The sequence below is a fragment of the Bombina bombina genome, chromosome 4 (assembly GCF_027579735.1).
Source record: "Bombina bombina isolate aBomBom1 chromosome 4, aBomBom1.pri, whole genome shotgun sequence".
NCBI lineage: Eukaryota > Metazoa > Chordata > Amphibia > Anura > Bombinatoridae > Bombina > Bombina bombina.
Window position 1 is genome coordinate 566,310,840 of NC_069502.1, and position 18,902 is coordinate 566,329,741.

The 18,902-nt window shown below is 41.4% G+C and overlaps 1 protein-coding gene across 2 annotated transcripts in view; it reads right to left on the reverse strand.

Annotated features, from left to right (window-relative positions):
- LOC128656564 (gamma-aminobutyric acid receptor subunit rho-2-like) overlaps positions 1-18,902 on the reverse strand; it is a 321,708-nt gene that overhangs the window by 8,879 nt on the left and 293,927 nt on the right. For both annotated transcript variants that reach the window (XM_053710539.1, XM_053710538.1), the window contains 2 exons: positions 15,850-16,002; positions 666-862 (listed from right to left, as the gene is read on the reverse strand). In XM_053710539.1, coding sequence (XP_053566514.1) covers positions 666-862; positions 15,850-16,002 — 350 coding nt within the window. The remainder of the gene's footprint in view (positions 1-665; positions 863-15,849; positions 16,003-18,902) is intronic.

An 18,902-nucleotide genomic window follows, 5' to 3' on the forward strand; every position in this document is an offset into this window, starting at 1 on the left:
CTTTCTCTGCATGTTTTCGGTCGAATGACTGAATATGGCAGTTAGGGGAGGAGCTATATAGCAGCTTTGCTGTGGGTGGACTCTTGCAGCTTCCTGTTGGGAAGGAGAATATATTCCATAAGTAATGGATGATCCGTGGACTGGATACACTACAAGAGAAATAAATTTATCAGGTAAGCATAAATTATGTTTTTTTTTTGTACTCTTGGTATCTTTAGTTGAAAAGCATACCTAGGAAGACTTAGGAGCAGCAATGCACTACTGGAAGCTAGCTGCCGATTGGTGGCTGCACATATATGCCTCTTGTAATTAGCTCACCAGATGTGTTCATCTAACACCCAGTAGTGCACTGCTGCTCCCTCAACAAAGGATACCAAGAAAATGAAGCAAATTTGATAATGGAAGTAAAGTGGAAAGCTGTATAAAATCATGTGAGTTTTCATGTCCATTTGATTGCCAAACAATATAATGCTGAAATTGTGTAGTTATAAGGCAATTGAAAACTAAAATGTTAAGAATTCTAGCAGAGATGAATTAATCAGCAATAAAAGTTACCTGTTTATGCACAACCATTAGTATGAATAAGGGCTCCCAATAATGCATTACATTGTGCGGTTAATATACTAAATGCCTTTGTAAAACTGGTAATGTTATGGTATTCTCACCTTATCCCTCAGTTTTCTCTCCTTCCTTTCTTGCACTGTGGTCAGGTAATTCACTGCTGCATATTCTAACACTGATAAGAAGACAAACACAAAACTGACCCAGAGGTAAATGTCCACAGCTTTAATGTATGAAACGCGTGGCATAGAGGCGTTTACTCCAGTTATGATGGTTGACATGGTCAGCACGGTCGTTATACCTGGGAAAGACGTGCATTGTTAGAATACTAGATTCCTACTGTAACACTTAAAAATACTCCTCATTAGTAAAATATAAGCAATGCATTGCTATAATATTGTGAAATACATATCTAAAAACATATTGCTGCACTAGCATATGTTCTATATCTTACTATTAATAGCAAACCAGATAATAAAGAAAAAATATAAATCATTGTATTTGCAAAACATGCATTGCTTTGTTGTGTATTCGGCCCATTGATTCATGATTTAGACACACCAATTTTTTTTTTTTAAAAAAGCCAAAGTTACTGGCTAAACGTGTTAGGGGGGTTGCATGGGACAATGGGGTCCCAATTGTTATTTTAAACATCAGAGCAATGTTGTGTTTGAATTACTTAGATACACTATCAGTCATAGTGCAATTACAGGAGTCAATAATTAAGTTGCTGTTATTTAAACAGACCTGATAAGATTAGACGCAAATAGCATTCAAAAAAAGATTTTATAATATTAAACGGCAATAGCCTCATATATTTGGGTGGCGGTTCGGCTGCAGAGTTGGGTGGTTGTTGAAACTGCCAATTTGTAGGGCTGTAAACAGGGTTGATATCATTTGTAGTTCTATTGTAGCCAGGAAAATATTGTATGTATGTGACCATTTGAACGACTAAGATAATTTTGGTTCAAATAGAACATGTTAGCAATACAAGCCTTATAAGCTAACGATTGGTAATATGCAATAGTTTAAAATATAAGAGGAGTTAAACGGAGCTTGGAAAAGATAACCACCAAGCAACATAGTTACGCAATTAGTTGATAATATGTGACAAGAAGTATAGTCTATACCAAGCCAAATACAGAGATTACTTTGAGAATAATTTTTATGAATTCGGGTTGCAAATTAAATATTTCTGAGAATGATTTTGATGAACTTTGGTTGCAAATTATAATAAGATTACAAAGTGGTTCTGCAATATAGAAGCCGTTAAAAGCTATTAATAATATAGACAACCAGAAAATTGTGGGTTGCTTGGTAACGGCATATTTCAAATATATAGAAACCAAGTTATGAAATGAAATAACGATGGTATAAACACAGTGGATAAGTATAAAGTAATCACTAAGCACCAAGCACAAACACATTTGCTTAGTGGTGTGTCCCTTCAGGATAAATATCTATTACCCAAAGGAAGCCAATTTCTGAGCTAATTTCAAATATATATGTGTATACCACCTATACAAATTGACTAAACACCCCATACATGAAATCAACATAGTATTAACGTTACAATATTGTGATAGTTACATACATCTAAATCATCTCTCACATAAATTCTATAAGATATCAGGATTATATTATATGGACATCTTAGCCAAGATTATAACAACAGCTTTACTATCTGGTGTCTATAAACTACTTTAGGACTAATAAATCTCCACTTTTCATTATAAGTATAGGAAGTTATACCAGGTTATAGGACATAATTCAAAACCATTTCAGTGGAGAAAAAGTCCCAATGCTATTAGACTCAATTAACAATATTTGCTACCAAACTGATAAAGGTATATAACGACTAATTGTAGCATTATATTGTCTCTATTACATAAAGGATAATAATATAGGGCCAGACAGTATTAACTAAAGAGACAAGATACACCACAACAATCACCTTGCTCATGATAGGGATTTTAATATTGTATGTTACCCATCTTTAAAATGAATTAATAAAGGTTATATTTTATTTTTTTTTCTGCCCTTGTATTAGACTGGGCACAGAGTGCTATCTAAGCATTTTCTTTTTGTGGTCCACAAACTTTTTGGACCATTGATTCATGAGTTGCTTGCTGAAAACAACACAAAATGTTAATAGTAGAATCATATCAGTACTGCCTTTGATCTCTGGTGTAGGTAGCAGTTATCTGCTTCTGGCATAATACTTGCAGTTTTTACTCTTTGCCATCAGCTTTCTGGGAAACCCAATTTCTGGGATATTTGAAGTAAAAACTTAAATGTGGAAAGCTCACTACCCTGGATGACAGAGTTCAAATGCTGAAATATGAACCACAGAAATAGCCCTGGGATAGATATACAGACATTTAAGAATACTTTGAAATATGTGCATTGATAATCAGCTGGGCATGTTATCAACTGTAGTCATGTTGTAGGATTGAATTCAAAAGCTACACTAATTTAGATTTAAAGCTAGAAATACAGCTCTATAGAAAATTTGGCTCCAGTAAATATGGAATAGTGGATAGCCAAATGGAAGAACTGACTTTTTTTCAAAAACGTAAAAAACTGGGAGTGATCTTGATAAATGGAAAGAAGATCGTACAATCAACTTATTGCAGAACTGCACTGCACAATTGAGGGTAACTTGAAAGCTATATTTTCTTAGATAATGTCACATCCCATAAATTAAAACCTCCAAGGATTAGTGATGTTGCGAACTTCCGCAACTATTCGCGAACCGGGCGAACCGCCATTGACTTCAATAGGCAGGCGAATTTTAAAACCAACAGGGACTCTTTATGGCCACAATAGTGATGGAAAAGTTGTTTCAAGGGGACTAACACCTGGACTGTGGCATGCCGGATGGGGATCCATGGCAAAACTCCCATGGAAAATTACATAGTTGATGCAGAGTCTGTTTTTAAGCCATAAAGGGCATAAATCACCTAACATTCCTAAATTGTTTGGAATAACGTGCTTTAATACATCAGGTATGATGTATCGATCAGGTAGTGTAAGGGTTACGCCGGCTTCACAGTGACAGACCAAACTCCCAGTGTAACGCACCACAAACAACCGCAAACAGTCCTTCTGCACAACCACGAGATAGATAGATTTGATAGATAGATACATAGATTACATAGATCAATAGATGTAATATACATTTGATAGATACGATTGATAGTTAGATAGATTTGATAGATAAATAGATAGATTTGATAAATATATAATTTCCCAGACAGAGAATTACAAGACGTGCGGTCTGGGACCCATGGTAAGGTTCCCAGAGGCAGTTGCGGCGCCAAGGGAGGTGTATATGGCATGGATTTTAGGAACCGGGAGATGGGAAAAGATGCTTGGTCGGTCCTCCTTCAAATTTGGGGCACTGCGCGTGCAATCTACTGTGCCACCAGATATGAGTGGTGTGTTAAGTAGTACTATTCTTAGCAGTTTAATCCCTGTTATGTGCCTTTTTTTTGGTTTGGGTTTTGAAGCCACAGTGCAGCACCAGAGGCCAGAAAAATTAGGCATGTACACATGCCTGAAAATTTAGGTATTGTTGCAGCCGCTGCTGTAGCAGCGGCCAGAAAAATTGATGTTTGTTTGACAGAAAGTGTCCTAAAACATTGCGGCTTGAACCCTAGTTGTTGGCGGATAAGTCACGCAAGTCATCCGGCATTCAAAGATAAAATACAGCAGCGTGTGGACCATTTTTTGCCCAAGGCAGCTCATCTCATCAGGCCTTTTTTACTCAAATGTATCGTCCAATGTCAGTCCCTTCGGGATCCATCCCTCATTCATTTTAATAAAGGTGAGATAAGACTTTTTTGACCTAGGCGACTTCTCTTCTCAGTGACAATACCTCCTGCTGCACTGAAGGTCCTTTCTGACAGGACACTTGAAGTGTGGCAGGCCAGAAGTTCGATTGCAAATTGGGATAGCTCAGGCCACAGGTCAAGCCTGCACACCCAGTAGTCAAGGGGTTCATCGCTCCTCAGAGTGTCGAGATCCGCAGTTAATGCGAGGTAGTCTGCTACCTGTCGGTTGAGTCATACTCTGAGGCTGGATCCCGAAGGGCTTTGGCGATGCATAGGAGTTAAAAAGGTCCGCATGTCCTCCATCAACAACACGCCTGGAAGGCGTCCTGTCCTTGCCGGCGTGGTCGTGGGAGGAGTATTACTTTCATCTCTTCCCCTGTTAGATTCACATTGTGCTGTGACATCACCCTTATACGCTGTGTAAAGCATACTTTTTAATTTATTTTTGAACTGCTCCATCCTTTCTGACTCAATAGGCAGGCAAATTTTAAAACCAACAGGGACTCTTTATGGCCACAATAGTGATGGAAAAGTTGTTTCAAGGGGACTAACACCTGGACTGTGGCATGCCGGATGGGGATCCATGGCAAAACTCCCATGGAAAATTACATAGTTGATGCAGAGTCTGTTTTTAAGCCATAAAGGGCATAAATCACCTAACATTCCTAAATTGTTTGGAATAACGTGCTTTAAAACATCAGGTATGATGTATCGATCAGGTAGTGTAAGGGTTACGCCGGCTTCACAGTGACAGACCAAACTCCCAGTGTAACGCACCACAAACAACCGCAAACAGTCCATCTGCACAACCACGAGATAGATAGATTTGATAGATAGATACATAGATTACATAGATCAATAGATGTAATATACATTTGATAGATACGATTGATAGTTAGATAGATTTGATAGATAAATAGATAGATTTGATAAATATATAATTTCCCAGACAGAGAATTACAAGACGTGCGGTCTGGGACCCATGGTAAGGTTCCCAGAGGCAGTTGCGGCGCCAGGGGAGGTGTATATGGCATGGATTTTAGGAACCGGGAGATGGGAAAAGATGCTTGGTCGGTCCTCCTTCAAATTTGGGGCACTGCGCGTGCAATCTACTGTGCCACCAGATATGAGTGGTGTGTTAAGTAGTACTATTCTTAGCAGTTTAATCCCTGTTATGTGCCTTTTTTTTGGTTTGGGTTTTGAAGCCACAGTGCAGCACCAGAGGCCAGAAAAATTAGGCATGTACACATGCCTGAAAATTTAGGTATTGTTGCAGCCGCTGCTGTAGCAGCGGCCAGAAAAATTAATGTTTGTTTGACAGAAAGTGTCCTAAAACATTGCGGCTTGAACCCTAGTTGTTGGCGGATAAGTCACGCAAGTCATCCGGCATTCAAAGATAAAATACAGCAGCGTGTGGACCATTTTTTGCCCAAGGCAGCTCATCTCATCAGGCCTTTTTTACTCAAATGTATCGTCCAATGTCAGTCCCTTCGGGATCCATCCCTCATTCATTTTAATAAAGGTGAGATAAGACTTTTTTGACCTAGGCGACTTCTCTTCTCAGTGACAATACCTCCTGCTGCACTGAAGGTCCTTTCTGACAGGACACTTGAAGTGTGGCAGGCCAGAAGTTCGATTGCAAATTGGGATAGCTCAGGCCACAGGTCAAGCCTGCACACCCAGTAGTCAAGGGGTTCATCGCTCCTCAGAGTGTCGAGATCCGCAGTTAATGCGAGGTAGTCTGCTACCTGTCGGTTGAGTCATACTCTGAGGCTGGATCCCGAAGGGCTTTGGCGATGCATAGGAGTTAAAAAGGTCCGCATGTCCTCCATCAACAACACGCCTGGAAGGCGTCCTGTCCTTGCCGGCGTGGTCGTGGGAGGAGGAGTATTACTTTCATCTCTTCCCCTGTTAGATTCCCATTGTGCTGTGACATCACCCTTATACGCTGTGTAAAGCATACTTTTTAATTTATTTTTGAACTGCTCCATCCTTTCTGACTTGCGGGAATTCTGTAACATTTCAGTCACTTTATGCTTATACCGGGGGTCTACTAGCATGGACACCCAGTACAGTTCGTTCTCCTTCAGCTTTTTTATACCAGTGTCCCTCAACAGGCACGACAGCATGAAAGACCCCATTTGCACAAGGTTGGATGCCAAGCTACTCATGTCCCGTTCCTCATCCTCACTGATCCCACTGAAGGTATCTTCTTCCCCCCAGCCACATACAACACCACGAGTACCAGATAGGTGACAACAACGAGCACCCTGGGATGCCTGTTGTGCTTGGTCTTCCTCCTCCTCCTCCTCAAAGCCACATTCCTCCTCTGACTCCTCTTCCTCACAATCCTCTTCCTGCGTTGCCGCTGGTCCAGCAAGCGATGATGATAAGGCTGTTTCTGGTGGTGATGGAGACCACAACTCTTCCTCTTCACGCTCATCTACGGCCTGATCCAGCACTCTTCGCAGGGCACGCTCCAGGAAGAAAACAAATGGTATGATGTCGCTGATGGTGCCTTCGGTGCGACTGACTAGGTTTGTCACCTCCTCAAAAGGACGCATGAGCCTACAGGCATTGCGCATGAGCGTCCAGTAACGTGGCAAAAAAATCCCCAGCTCCCCAGAGGCTGTCCTAGCACCCCGGTCATACAAATACTCGTTAACAGCTTTTTCTTGTTGGAGCAGGTGGTCGAACATTAGGAGTGTTGAATTCCAATGTGTCGGGCTGTTGCAAATCAAGCGCCTCACTGGCAGGTTGTTTCGCCGCTGGATATCTGACAAGTGCGCCATGGCCGTGTAGGAACGCCTGAAATGGCCACACACCTTCCTGGCCTGCTTCAGGACGTCCTGTAAGCCTGGGTACTTATGCACAAAGCATTGTACAATCAGATTACACACATGTGTCAACTTGCCCAATTTCAATGCCGCCACCAAATTACTTCCATTGTCAGAAACCACTTTGCCGATCTCCAGTTGGTGCGGAGTCAGCCACTGATCCCCCTGTGCGTTCAGGGCGGACAGGAGTGCTGGTGCGGTGTGACTCTCTGCTTTCAGGCAAGTCAACCCCAAGACGGCGTGACACTGCCATATCCGGGATGTGGAATAGTACCTGGGGAGCTGGGGGGGGGGGGGTGCCGTTGATGTGGAGCAAGATGCAGCAGCAGAAGAGGACTCAGCCAAGGAGGTTATGGATGAGGATGGAGTAGGAGGAGTAGAGGAGGTGGCAGCAGGCCTGCCTGCAATTTGTGGCGGTGTCACCAACTCCTCTGCAGAGCCAGGCATTCCATGCTTGGCAGCCAGTCAGCAGGTTTACCCCATGCGCAGTGTAGGTGATATACCTGCCCTGACCATGCTTTGCAGACCAGCTATCAGTGGTCAGATGGACCCTTGCCCAAACGCTGTGTGCCAGAGATGCCATTACTTCCTTTCGCACAATCGAGTACAGGTTGGGGATTGCCTTTTGTGCAAAGAAATTTCGCCCGGTTACCTTCCACTGCGGTGTCCCAATAATTACACATTTTTTGAACGCCTCAGACTCCACCAGCTTGTATGGTAAAAGCTGGCGGGCTAACAGTTCAGACAAGCCAGCAGTCAGACGCCGGGCAAGGGGGTGACTTGGTGACATTGGCTTCTTATGCTGAAACATGTCCTTAACAGACACCTGACTGTGGGCAGATGAGCAGGAACTGCTCCGGAAGAGAGACGGATTGGCGGATGGTTGAGAGGGGGCAAGGAGCACAGCAGTGGTTGACGTGGCTGAAGATGCTGGACCAGGAGGAGGATGGCGGCTTTGAGTTTGTGTGCTGCTTGTCCTCATCTGTTCATCCCATAGGCGTTTGTGATGTGAGATCATGTGCCTTCGCAAAGTAGTTGTACCTAGGTGTGTGTTGGACTTCCCACGACTCAGTTTCTTTTGGCACAGGTTGCAAATGGCATTGCTGTTTTCAGAGGCAGACACATAAAAAAAAAGCTCTGCGATGACGGCATTCTGGTGGTGGCAACAGCATGCGTTGATTGGCGTGCTGTCTGGCTGACCCCGGGTGCTGATGCATGCTGTCTGACTGTGCTACTAGCTCCTTGTGATGACCTCCCCCTGCTTCCAACTCGTCTCCTCCTCCTGCTCCTCTCTGTCTCCCCATCTGAACTTTCCAACTGTTCTTCTTCTCTTCTACCGGGCGCCCACGTGACATCCACGGACGCATCGTCATCATCAACCCCTTCACTTGTATCTGACAACTCAACAACGGAAGCAACGGTGGGTACAACATCATCATCATCTTCACACCGTGCGTCGTCCATGTCTGTAATGCTGCCTGACTGAGACATATCACAGTTATCTACATCCTCTGTCAATGATGGTTGCGCATCACTCATTTCTTCACACTGAGGTGTACATAACTCCTCTGACAGATTAAGTGAGGCGGCTGTGGTGCTAGTGTCGATGGTGGCGGGAGGGGGGCGAGTGGTAAGTTGAGAGGTGCCCGAAGCTAAGCTAGAGGAGGAGGATGGTGCGTCAAGGTTACGAGCGGAAGCTGTAGAAGATTGGGTGTCCTGTGTAATAAAGTCAACTATTTCATCAGAACTTTTCGTGTTCATGGTACGTGGCCTAACACTGGGCATTATTCTATGGCCAAAGGGAATCACAGCACCACGACCACGACGGCCCCTGCGGGTTGGTCTGCCTCTGCCTGTCATTTTTTTTTTTCAATTAGTGCTACCATGTGTGCAAGCTACTGTGAGTGGGCACAGTATACGCTGTGAGCCTGACACAAAAAACCAGACTGATGTTTCACAGTCACATTTTTTTTTAGTTTTTTTTTAAATGTACACTGACACTACTATTAAACAAGATAATATGAGTGGTGGCACTGGGCAAGTGGGCACAGTATACTCTGTGAGCCTGACACAAAAAAGCAGACTGATGTTTCACAGTCAAAATAGTTTTTTTCATTTTTAAAATGTACACTTACACTACTATTAAACAAGATAATGTGAGTGGTGGCACTGGACAAGTGGGCACAGTATACGCTGTGAGCCTGACACAAAAAAGCAGACTTATGTTTCACAGTCAAAATAGTTTTTTTATTTTTAAAATGTACACTTACACTACTATTAAACAAGATAATATGAGTGGTGGTGGCACTGGGCAAGTAGGCACAGTATATGCTGTGAGCCTGACACACAGGCTGGCAGTGGCAGGCTGGCCTGGCAACTGAAATTAGATTACACTAGCAGACTGATGTAAAAGTTTTTTTTTTTTTTTAATTTACACTACTATTACACCAGATATGAGTGGTGGCACTGAGCAAGTAGGCACAGTATATGCTGTGAGCCTGACACACAGGCTGGCAGTGGCAGGCGGGCAACTGCTATTAGATTACACTAGCAAACTGATGTAAAAGTTTTTTTTTAATTTACACTACTGGTACACCAGATATGAGTGGTGGCACTGAGCAAGTAGGCACAGTATATGCTGTGAGCCTGACACACAGGCTGGCAGTGGCAGGCGGGCAACTGCTATTAGATTACACTAGCAAACTGATGTAAAAGTTTTTTTTTTTTAAATTTACACTACTGTAACACCAGATATGACTGGTGGCACTGAGCAAGTAGGCACAGTATATGCTGTGCGCCTGACACACAGGCTGGCAGTGGCAGGCTGGCCTGGCAACTGAAATTAGATTACACTAGCAGACTGATGTAAAAGTTTTTTATTTTTTTAAATTTACACTACTGTTACACCAGATATGACTGGTGGTGGCACTGAGCAAGTAGGCACAGTATATGCTGTAAGCCTAACACACAGGCTGGCAGTGGCAGGCTGGCCTGGCAACTGAAATTATATTACACTAGCAGACTGATGTAAAAGTTTTTCTAAAAATTTACACTACTGTTACACCAGATATGACTGGTGGTGGCACTGAGCAAGGAGGCACAGTATATGCTGTGAGCCTGACACACAGGCTGGCAGTGGCAGGCAGGCAACTGCTATTAGATTACACTAGCAGACTGATGTAAAAGTTTTTTTTAAAAAAAATTTCACTACTGTTACACCAGCCAGATATGAGTGGTGGCACTGAGCAAGTAGGCACAGTATATGCTGTGAGCCTGACACACAGGCTGGCAGTGGCAGGCTGGCCTGGCAACTGAAATTAGATTACACTAGCAGACTGATGTAAAAGTTTTTTTTTTTTAAATTTACACTAATGTTACACCAGATATGAGTGGTGGCACTGAGCAAGTAGGCACAGTATATGCTGTGAGCCTGACACACAGGCTGGCAGTGGCAGGCTGGCCTGGCAACTGAAATTAGATTACACTAGCAGACTGATGTAAAAGTTTTTTTTTTTTAATTTACACTAATGTTACACCAGATATGAGTGGTGGCACTGAGCAAGTAGGCACAGTATATGCTGTGAGCCTGACACACAGGCTGGCAGTGCCAGGCAGGCAACTGCTATTAGATTACAAAGAAAAAAAAACAACAACAAAAACGACTGATGTACCCCTAAAAAGGGCTTTTTGGGGTGCTGTCCTTACAGCAGAGATCAGATGAGTCCTTCAGGACTGTAGTGGACACTGAATACACTAGCCTAGCTATCAATTTCCCTATAAAATCAGCAGCAGCTACACTATCCCTCCTCTCACTAAGAATGCAGGATCAGAATGAATCTAAAATGGCTGCTGCCCAGAAGCTGGGAGGGTCTGGGAGGGGGTGTCTGCTGCTGATTGGCTGTAATGTGTCTGCAGACTGTGAGATACAGGGTCAAAGTTTACTCAATGATGATGAATAGGGGGCGGACCGAACATCGCATATGTTCGCCCGCCGCAGCAAACGCGAACAAGCTATGTTCACCGGGAACTGTTCTCCGGAGAACTATTCGCGACATCAGTACCAAGGATAAGCCTTTTAAATAAAGGATGGTCCTGGCATACTAGGCCATTTGCTAGTTCACAGCTGAAGTCCACCACAATAGTCAGGGTTTGCTGATCCCTTGCAAGAGTAAATGTGCTGTACACAGAGGGGTCAAATATTGTTTCTTTATCCGTGCTAAATCAAAGACCAGCCTATCAAACCACAAATAAGTAAAGACTTAACAGACTTAAAAAAAGGGAGAGAATATATTTGGTTCTACCTTCTCAAACCTCAAAGAAGTCTTTCTTTATACTCAAGTATACAAAAAGACAGAAAGCAACTCCTAGTGCAAAACAGCTAAACATAACTTCTCCAATATAGACAAATATAGATTGTTGTACTTACAAGTGGAGATTAGAAGCACTCTATTGTGCTGATAGTGAGCTGGGACTCTGGGCTTTCCAAGTCTGCACCTGACTCCCAGTTTTGGGTCGATTATCTTTCACCTTGAGAAGTAGGGGATGAACTGATGATGCGCATGCACTTATACAGCATTAAAAAAAACACATTTATTAAAAACATATAGCAGGGCTAAACATGAGTGAATGTAGCATAACCCTCATACAATGTAGCAGAACCGGAACGTGTTCCTCAATTGTTTACCCTTTCAAGCCGTTAGGATGTTCCATGCCGTCCTAACAGTACTGGGCTTTAACGCCGTTAAGACGGCATGGAACATCCAATCTTATATGGCATCCTTCAGTTTTCCCCTTTGGTACAGTCAAGAATCAACCTGAAGGCATGCCTAGCAGAGTAGGTAGTCCCACATGATCCGATCTCGGCCTAAAAATTACGTGATCGCATCGACAATCGCGTGATTTAATTTTTACGTTCCGATGTGAACTCTATTGTGCCAGCACAAAGTGGTTACATTTTTTCATCAGGCATATGATACTAATTACAAACCCATTCTTAATATCATACTGTGTAGCCAATCAAACGTTCAATACCAAAACCCACCCCTTTCAATAATACAGACCAGAACAATCCTAGACATAACTATCTCACTGAGTGCAAATTTCTGTTTAATGCCCTGTTTGGTCTGAAGGGATAGTTGTGGTCTTTATTTCTGAGAGGGGTGGGTTTTGGTATTGAACTTTTGATTGACTACACAGTATGATATTAAGAATGTGTTTGTAATTAGTACCATTCGTTTGATTAAGCGGTTTAATAACTGAGAAACGCATTATGGTTTTGCTACATTGTATGAGGGTTATGTTACATTCCCTCATGTTTAACCCTGCTGTCTGTTATTAATAAATTAGATTCTTAAGGCTGTTTAAAGGGACACTGAACCCAAATATTTTCTTTCATGATTCAGATAGAGCATGAAATTTTAAGCAACTTTATAATTTACTACTATTATCAATTTTTTTTGTTATCTTGCTATCTTTATTTGAAAAAGAAGGCATCTAAGCTAAGGAGCCGGCCCATTTCTTGTTCAGACACTGGACAGCACTTGTTTATTGGTGGGTGAATTTATCCACCAATCAGCAAGAACAACCCAGGTTGTTCACCAAAAATGTGCCGGCTTCTAAACTTACATTCTTACTTTTCAAATAACGATACCAAGAGAATGAAGAAAATTTGATAATAGGAGTAAATTAGAAAGTTGCTTAAAATTGCATGCTCTTTCTGAATCACAAAATAAGATTTTTTGTTTGTGTCCCTTTAAGTGCATGAGTGTCATCCGTTCATCTTTCACCTTGAGAAGCAGTGGGTGATCGACCCAACACTGGAAGTCAGTGAGCCAGGACCCTGGGATTTCCCAGTCTGTGTCTATCAGCACAATAGAGTACTGCTTCACTTGTGAGTACAATGGCTATTTTTGTATATTTTGGAGAAGTTTTGTTTAATAGATGTTCTGCATTAGGAGGCACCTTCTGTCTTTTTGTATATTTAAGACTTTTGCTAATCAGAATATATGTAAAACATTAATTTATACCGTGGTATAGTATGTTTCCATCTTCATTAACATAGTTATTGAACTGTATTTGGCTCCCCTGTTGTCCTGGTTTGTAGTTTAATGCAGTTTAAATTCTAATGCAGTTAACATTTTCCATATTCTGCAGCAGGTATTAACTGTGATCTGTTGCATTAATGTTTAATGACAAGCAAATTTGTAGTTTTGAAGGAGAAAAGCTACTTTTTTAGGAAAACTGTGTATGAACATCATTTTGTGCATATGGGTTTAACTGTGATCGACTCTTCATGTTAGATGCATGTAAGGAGGGAGGGTCTAGATTTTTAGACTAGTTGGAATGTGTAGCTCTTTTTATTTTCTTTTTTTCCAAATAATATTATAGTGTTACACTTACACACACACTAGTTAGGGACATACACACAACACTTTTTCTTATTTTTTACACTTGCATACATTTTTATTTTAAAACGGAACATATTTTATAATCCCCTTAATTTCCCATCCTCCCTTGTTATCCCTTACACTCTTAACATTTTCCTCTCATTTTTTCATTTGATATTTTGATTCTTTTTTTTTGTTTTGTTAATATTTTCTTTAAAAAAAATTCACACAATTTTGCCCCATCTTTGTACCTTAATATCTAGATTTATAGACGGTATCTGATCATTTGTGCAGTGTAAACTTGATGCAAAATGTCCTTTATTGCTTGCCATTGAGGTCGATTTAGGAGGTGCTAAATTTAAAAGAACAGTCTAGTCAAAATGAAACTTTCATGATTCAGAAAGAGCATGGAATTTTAAGCAACTTTCTAATTTACTCCAGTTATCAATTTTTCTTTGTTCTCTTGGTATCTTTATTTGAAAAAGCAAGATCGTAAGCATAGGAGCCGGCCCATTTTTGGTTCAGTACCTGGGTAGCACTTTCTGATTTGTGTCTAAATGTAGCCACCAATCAACAAGCGCTATCCAGGTGCTGGACCAAAAATGGGCTGGCTCCTTAGCTTAGATTCAAATAAAGATTCCAAGAGAACAAAGAAAAAATGATAATAGGAGTAAAATTAGAAAGTTGCTTAAAATTGCATGCTCTTTCTTAAAGGGACACTGAACCCAAAATTTTTCTTTCGTGATTCAGATGCAATTTTAAGCAACTTTCTAATTTACTCCTATTATCAATGTTTCTTTGTTCTCTTGCTATCTTTATATGAAAACGAAGGCATCTAAGCTTTTTTCTTGGTTCAGGACTCTGGACAGCAGTTTTTGATTGGTGAATTAATTTATCCACCAATCGGCAAGGATAACCTAGGTTGTTCACCAAAAATGGGCCGGCATCTAAACTTTCATTCTTGCATTTCAAATAAAGATACCAAGAGAGTAAAGAACATTTGATAATAGGAGTAAATTATAAAGTTGCTTAAAATTTCATGCTCTATCAATCACAAAAGAAAAAATTTGGGTTCAGTGTCCCTTTAATCATGAAAGTTTAATTTTGACTAGACTGTTCCTTTAACTTTAAGGGCTGACAATAATTCAATATCAATGTAAACTCTGTCTAAAGTTTTTAAATATTGATTTAAAAGAGCATTTCATGATGAATTAAATTTTTTTTAAGAATACATGGTTATAATACATTAACATTTTTATTATTTGTGCTTGCAGAGGCATATCCCTCTCCGCCAATAGAGCTGTGGGAGTTGATCTTATTATCCAGTAGACATCAATAGGAATGACACAACTGACGCTGCAGTATAAAAACAATAGGACCCAGTCAAATCCACCAGAATACTGGTTTCGCCAGTTTTTAAATTCAAAGCTATTTCAGTATATTAGAAAACCTCACAATAACCCACTTACATGGTTTCAAATGTATTGATAACACCATAGAACCCCATATTCCTTGCTTGGGAACTATTCACTATTCCTTGCATGGATAAATAAATATTTTGAAACTTGCATTTACATACGATTATCACAATGTTCCTTTTTAATTGCAATGAAGTGTTTGGCTAATAAAAAAATAAGTTAACTACAAAATTCATGAAATTGTTAAGAACTCCCTTATTATGAATTGAAATGAATGTTTAAATGAAAAACACAGGCAGGGCTGAGTTAGACTAGTCGACTAATCGATTAGTCGATCGGTCTCTCATTAATTGACTAGTACGGCATTACTAGGTTTAAAAAAAATAAGTTTTAAAAATAGAACAATTTTACAAGGGGGTAATTTCGACTAGTCGAAAGCAACAGCCCTCGACTAGTTGATTGTAAAAATATTAGTCATGCACACCCCTAGTATTTATAAAACATCAGACAATCATGGTCAACATTGAATTAGATTAGCCACCTTGTTTTACTTTGCTTTGTCCGTTTATCTTGCTTCCATAAGTCCGTGAAAACTGTTGAGAAACCCCTCTTGTGTGTTTTACTAGATTTTTTGTTTATAATTTTTACTAATTTAAGCAGTGCAAATTCATTAGAACCACTAAAAAGAACAGCTGTAGAGAACTTATATAATATATCACCAAGTATTTGGATATGTGGTGTATTCAAAGCTGTATTTGGTATTGGAAAGAGTACAGTATATAATTTATTAACACAGTTTATGCTGTCTTACCCAAAGAGACTCTTGCAGGGACAGCTCTGCGATCTATCCAGAATGATACCCAAGACAACATAACCATCAGAGTTGCTGGGAAATATGTCTGAAGTAGAAAGAAGAAGATGTGGCGTCGTAAGGTGAAGCTTATGTATAGGCGATTGTACCATCCTGTAAATAAAGGCAACAATAAAAAGTCACAACTCAAATTGTCAAATGTATTGTTTAATAAAAAATGCAGGTAAAAAAATAAATTTATGCTTACCAGATAAATTAATTTCCTTCCTGGCAGGGAAAGTCCACAACTTTATTCCTTACTGTTGGGAAATACAACACCTAGCCACCAGGAGGCGGCAAAGACACCCCAGCCAAAGGCTTAAATATCCCTCCCACTTCCCCTATCCCACAGTCATTCTGCCGAGGGAAAAAGTAAAAGTAGGAGAAACATCAGGGTATAAAGGTGCCAGAAGAAATAATATGAAAAAGGAGCCGTCCAACAAAAATAAATTACGGCGGGGTCATGGACTCTCCCTCCCAGGGAGGAAAGGAATTTATCTGGTAAGCATAAATTATGTTTTCTTTACATAAGGCCTTACTGTTGGGAAAACTATACCCAAGCTCCAGAGGACACTGAATGAATAACGGGAGGGAACAAAAAAGAGACAGACCCTATTCTGAGGGCACCACAGCCTGCAAAACTTTTCTCCCGAAAGCTACTTCAGCCAAAGCAAACAAATCAATCTTGTAAAATTTAGAAAAAGTGTGTAATGAGGACCAGGTAGCCGCCCTACAAATCTGATCCAAAGAGGCTTCGTTCCTAAACGTCCAGGAAAAAGCCACTGCTCTAGTGAAATGAGCCGTTATCCTCTCAGGAGGCTGTTGCCCCACTGTCTCATAAGCTAAGCAGATGACACTCCTCAACCAGAAAGATAGGGAAGTCGTAGTAGCCTTCTGCCCCTTATGCTTCCCCGTATAGATGATAAACAAAGAGAAGACTGTCTGAATTCATTAGTAGCCTGAAGATATAACTTCAAGGCACAAACTACATCTAGATTGTGAAGCAAGCGTTCCTTCGCTGAAGAAGGATTAGGACACAAAGAAGGAACAACAATTTCTTGATTATTGTTACGATCTGAAAAACTGCCTTATCAGCATGGAAAGCAAGATAAGGGGGGGTCACATTGCAAAGCAGAAATCTCAGAAACTCTGTACGCAGAGGCAATAGCCAACAAAAAAAGAACCTTCCAAGATAACAATTTAATATCAACAGTATGCATAGGCTCAAACAGAGCCTGCTGCAAAACTCTAAGAACAAGATTAATGCTTCAAGGCGGAGCCCCAGATCTAAACACAGGTCTGATCCTAGTCAGAGCCTTAACAAAGAACTGCACATCCAGAAGGTCAGCCAATCTCAAGCCCAATAGCACCGGCAGGGCTTATATCTGTCCCTTCAGGGAACTAGCAGATAGACCCTTCTCAGGTCCATCCTGGAGAAAAGATCAAATTCTGTCAACCTAACATTATGCCAGGAAATGCCACGGTCTTCAAAACAATACAAGTAAGTCATCTACACTTTATGGTAGATACGAGTAACTGGCTTACGAGCTTGAACCATTGTCGATAACACTCTCAGAAAACCCTCTCTTGGCTAAGACTAAGTGTTCAATCTCCACATAGTCAGCCTTAGAGAATCTAGATGTTGATGAATGAAGGGACCCTGTATCAGCAGATCTCTGCGACAAGGTAACCTTCACTGAGATCCGCAAACCACGTCCTTCACGGCCATGATGGAGCAATCAGAATCACTGATGCTCGCTCCTGCTTGATACGAGCCACCACACAAGGGAGAAGCAGTAATGGAGGAAAAGATATGAGTCTGAACCTCCATGGTACTGATAGGGCATCTATCAGTTCCGCCTGAGGATCCCTCGATCTCTACCTGGGTAGCTTGGTATTGAGGCGTGATGCCATGAGATCTATCTCAGGTGTCCCCCACTCACTGAATATCTCTGCAAATTCCTCAGGGTGGAGAGACCATTCCTCTGGGTGAAAGGATTACCTGCTGAGGAAGTCCGCTTCCCAGTTGTCCACACCGGAATGTGGATCACTGACAGCGTACATCTGTGAGTCTCCACCCACTCTAGTATCTGAGATACTTCTCTCATCGCCAAGGGACTACTCGTTCTCCCCTGATGATTGATGTAGGCAATTGAGGTTTTATTGTCTGATTGGAATCTGATAAACTTGGATGAACCCAGAAGGGGCCAAGCCTTTGAGGCCTTGAAGATTGCCGGGAGTTCCAATAAATTGATTGGAAGGGAGGACTCCTCCTGAGTCCACAGCCCTTGTACCTTCTTTGCACCCCAAACGACTCCCCAGCCAGAAAGGCTTGCGTCTGTAGTCACAATCTCCCAGGACGGTCTCAAGAAGCATGTGCCTTGGGACAGATGATCTGGACAGAGCCATCAAGAGAGCGACAGGTTGTCCAGCACAATCTGTTGAGATAGATCTGAATGGTCGCCGTTACATTGTCTCAGCATGCATAGCTGTAAGAGTCTGAGATGGAATCTGGCAAAGGGAATGATGTTCATACAGGACACCATGAGTCCGATCACCTCCATACACTGGGCCACTGAGTGTCTCAAGGAGACCTGACGGACAAGACAAGCAGTAGTTAGCTTGCAACGTCTCTGACCTGTGAGAAATTATTCTCATGGATATGGAGTCTATTATCGTTCCCAGGAAATTCACCCTTGTGCTTGGAGTAGGAGAACTCTTTTCCAAGTTTGTCTTTCATCCATGTGATCGAAGAAGACTGAGAAGGAACTCTGAGTGTTTTTCAGCTAGACGAAAAGATGGTGCCTGTACCAAGATATTGTCCAGGTAAGGCGCTACTGCAATACCTTGTGTTCTGGCAAGGGCTAGAAGAGCTCCCAGAACCTTCAAAAATATCCTTGGAGCAGTAGCTAGGCCAAACGGAAGAGCTATGAATTGTAAGTGCTGGTCCAGAAAGGCAAACCTCAGGAACTGAAAATGTTCCCTGTTAATTGGAATGTGAAGGTATGCATCCT